The following is a 4,381-nucleotide window of genomic DNA, read 5'->3' on the forward strand; positions in this document are numbered from 1 at the left end:
CTTCTCAAGAAGGGCTCAGCTTCATGAGTGAGTGAGTGATGTAGGGAGGTATTTTTGTATTAGCAGGCTATCCAAGTAACTTGAAAAGTATGGATTTATCTGTAGAAACAAGAACCAAAGCCTAACCTGAAAGCTTGGCTCCAATATCATGCTTACAAAGTTATGCTTTTGGTTTTGTTTTTAAAAATAAATAAAAATTTTGTAAAATTAGGCTTTGGGTCTTGATTTTGCAAATAAAGGTTTGTGGTTTGGCAGCACCATCAACATGTGGTAACATTTTCAAAGTTAATGCACAAATACTGGAAGGAAAATTGAGAAGTTCATTTTATTTGTGCCTGTAGATGCTGCTGATAGAGTTTGTCCATTATCGGAACACGAACAGTCATATAACTAGGACACTGTTTGGCAGAAATATTCATCCCTGGGTGTGGAACTGCTACAAAGTAATCGGTGTGTTTGGATTTGGCATGGCCTGCTCACAGCTCACCACAGACATTGCCAAGTACACTGTCGGACGTTTGCGGCCACATTTCTTTGCTGTTTGCGTGCCTGATGTGGATTGTTCAAAGGAAGAATTCAAGTACCGCTACATAGAGAATTTCAAATGTCGAAACACAGACAAACATCGGCTTAAGGACATGAGGTAAATGAACGGGCCACTATTACCTTTGGCTGAATCTATTTCCAGACAATGGGCCACATACGATATTTGTGAAAGTTTTGGATGCGAGTGATGATACAGTTTTCTTTGTTATAATTTCTAATTCAGATATAAATTTTGACTGAATATGCTGGAATTTTAGTTATACAGTTATTTTTTTTTTATTATATGGTGTGTGGGGAAATGCAGAATCTTATAATGTTAAGCATTAACCACTGTGCATGAGAGGGTGAATAGAGAATTTAGAAAGCAGAAGTGGAAACTATCGTTTGCATATGAGATGGAACCACAAAATATTAAATGAGCCGTTATCACCCAGGAACAGAAATTGTAAATCTCCCAGTACTGTGGGCTAGGTGGCCATATTTTGATCGGGGTGGGGGTTACAGCTTATCATTTGGGAGCAGAGGAGTGTGAATCTCCCAGTTTTCTAGGGCTGACAGCCAGACCATAGGTATAGGGTAATAGATAATATTTGTGTTGGAGAAGTACAGCAGTAGGCCAGCTGGAACACACATGTACACCAACATGATGTGTTAGGGGCTATTGAAGGTTGGTTATGTCCTGGAACAGTATAATAAAATTTAAAAATGGTATAAGACTATGGTATCCAAATTTTGATAATATCTATGTGAATCTTAAATGGCTGGAGACAGTCCTCCATTTCTTTTATGATTTTAAATACTGTATGTATGAGTATGTGCAGCTCTAGACTTTTCCTTTATTTTGTAGGTTGTCATTCCCTTCAGGCCACTCTTCATTCTCGGCCTACACAATGATCTACCTCGTGGTAAGCATCAGCATTTCCCTATTATTATCATAATTGTAATTAAGGAACGATTTACTTCTGGTGGTATATGAATTTGTCTCAGCACCATGGCAAAGAAAATGGGAATCAGTCAAGGTACATGGAAGCCTCTGGCCATTGGCCCAGGTCGCTTCAGTCCTTTTGAACCTGAAGCGGTCTAGATTAAGTTAAAGTTGTAGGTGTTAAGTCACCCTTGGACTGTGACCATGTGTGATCTGTTATGCCTCCCCTTTGTAAGATAGGCCTGTAGCCATTCTGCAATTGAAGCACGTTTCCTTGCGTAACTGGGTGTTACAGTCCCAAGTGATGAAATATTAATTCATCTAGAACCTTGAAGTCATGTTTGATAAAGTTCAAGTAAATATTTAAAAATTTAGTTTCCACTTCAAAGAAAACATATTGTGTCTGTACTGCAACAGCCAGTGAGTTAATGATGCTTAGGGAAACAATAGCTGTTTATTCTGAAAATCAAAAAAGCACATAAATGCACTATACAGACAAAGTAATTGCTTTTTTAAATGTTGTGCCAGGTGGTATATATTCTAACCATTGTGTTCTAAAGGGATAAATTATATCAGCAGGGCTGTGTTTCCATTGCATGGTATCTGTTATGCTGATAAATTTGGAGTGATCAGGTCAGTGTTCTAAAGTGAACATACATCTGGAAGGACTGGCCCCATGTTCAGATTTGTTTATATAAACATAAAACGTTTTCCATTTGAGGTCCAAGTTACAGAGTTTGAAGACTGTTGTCTCCTGGGATGTTACACTATATAGTCTCGTCTACACTGCATCACATCCTGGAATGCCAGGTCTTAAACTCAGCTCACATACACTGTTTTGCAGTACTTGAGGATTCTCAACATTCCTGTTGTATGTGTGTGGTAGCTGGAAGCAGCCATACTTTAATATCTTTCTTTGCAGCAGCAGATGTAGTGATCATACTTTGTGCAGATTGTGCCTCTGAAATATCTGTAAGGGTCGATTAACATGAGATACTGTTACAGTTCATCATGTTGTTAGGAAGTTACTAGATTCTATTTTCAACTTACAAAGGAACCAAAATTACCATTCGAATGATCCCATCAAATTCAGAGGACTTTTCTGCCATGAGGTTACCTACTCAAGATTTGTCATTTCCTTCGTTTTAGGATTGTGTTTGCAGTGTTGTTTGAAATGCAGTGCTGAACTGTTTCATAGAAGATGACTTGGTGATGACATGCATGTAAAATAAATTGAAAACTTTCTTATCGTGTGTGCTACATGCCTCACTTATCGCATTCTCCTTTATATCACTCACCACCTGCTGATATATCAAATAACCCTGACCAGGCAGCTCGTTATCACATCCTCAGTCTTTAATATGGAGCTTGGCTGGTCACACTGTAAGAAAGCTAAGTATGTGGGATCTGTGAGGTAGCCGATATGAACTCACAACAGACACTCATGTCGAACATTCCAGTTTTAGAGATGTCAGTGGAAATTTTCCTGTCTTGACAGTTCATGTGAGTAGTTGTATTGGCTACAGCTAGAAGTACATATTTCTGAACAGCGGTAGTTGCTGTACCACTTGTTTATGACTCTTGCAGATCTATCTTCAGGCCCGTTTCGTGTGGCAAGGCTCAAAGCTGCTGCGTCACTTCCTGCAGTACCTGTGCTTCATGATGGCTATGGGCACGGCCCTCTCCCGCATCTCTGACTACAAACACCATTGGAGTGATGTGCTAGTTGGGGCGCTGCAAGGTGCTCTGGTAGCTGTGTTGGTGGTATGTTATCCCTTCCAGCACTGCACATTTGCATGGAGACCAATCCTTGCTTGTACAAGCAGTTTCATGAGAGGCCTGTTACATGTCAGTCATTGAAAGACAGATTTTCTTTCAGTTCTGCTCATAGGAACGTTTTATTTTTATGTAACACGCAGAAAAATTTTGCCTGTGCTTAATTAACTACCATGCCATAAAGATGTATGTGGATGTGAAGGTATAGCTTTGCATATTTTTAAGCTTCGTACTAGGTGGAGGTGAATGGTCAGCTTAACCCTCATGGGCAGAGCCCTTGGTACTCACTGGATAAGAGACTGGGTGGTCCTAAGCACCAGTCTGGATGCTATGGAGAAAAGAAGAATGTCTGTCACTGCTGGGAATGTGGTCTCGGTAGCATTAGTCCTTCCTAAGAAACCCCCCTCCCTAATCACTTTGTTTCCCGTTACCTTGTCGTAAGGATTCTGCACTTGAATTAGAGCAGTGTTCCCATCAGGGGTTCTAGCTGTGCTTTCTGAATTGGTAGCTAGTCATTTCACTGAATGGGCTGTGCATATTGTGAATATCGTAAAGGCTCATGCACATTGTTTAGGTGGCCAGACTGATGGTTTCAGGGGCAAGTCACTGACTCTCATTCATAGGGTCCAGAGTTCAATCCTCAACCAAAAATGGGTACACCTTCCCATGGTTTGGTTGGTTCCATCTCCTGATCATCACTCTTGTGATCACCCCATTATTGGGGATTACACAATCCACCCTGTGGGTGCCCTTATGTCAGAATAGATTCAGTGCTCTGGCCCAGGTGGGCAGAGGGCAGAAATGTCAAATACACCATATCTGGCGGCATTAGAAATACATATATCACAAATGAATGAATATGCATATTTTACTGTCCCTTGCCAGAATCTGTGATAGTATTGTAACGGATTTGCTCAAAGTGTTTCTGTACGATGGCTTGGTACACATGTTCCGTGTAACAATGGAAGATGTGTCTCAGTGGACGAATGTTATTGCTCATTGCTAGGCAAAGTTAGCGCACCAATGAACTCACTGGCTAGGAATCACATGACTTGTGTTGTCTGTGTTGTCCATGTTGAGCCTGTTTAACAAAGGCGTGTTGTAGCTTAGATGAGTGCTGAGTGCAGTGCAGTG

General features: G+C 40.7%; 1 protein-coding gene across 1 annotated transcript; it reads left to right on the top strand.

The window, feature by feature from the left end:
• Positions 1 to 259: 259 nt before the first annotated feature.
• LOC111875198 (putative phosphatidate phosphatase) lies at positions 260 to 3,235 on the top strand (the record flags this gene model as incomplete). Its single annotated transcript, XM_023871260.2, is given in 3 exon segments — positions 260 to 643; positions 1,394 to 1,451; positions 3,059 to 3,235. Coding segments are annotated over 3 exon segments (537 nt in total), but the record flags the coding sequence as incomplete, so codon positions are not given.
• Between the last annotated feature and the right edge of the window lie 1,146 nt (positions 3,236 to 4,381).

This window comes from Cryptotermes secundus, unplaced genomic scaffold, assembly GCF_002891405.2.
Source record: "Cryptotermes secundus unplaced genomic scaffold, Csec_1.0 C38806841, whole genome shotgun sequence".
Taxonomy (NCBI): Eukaryota; Metazoa; Arthropoda; class Insecta; order Blattodea; family Kalotermitidae; genus Cryptotermes; species Cryptotermes secundus.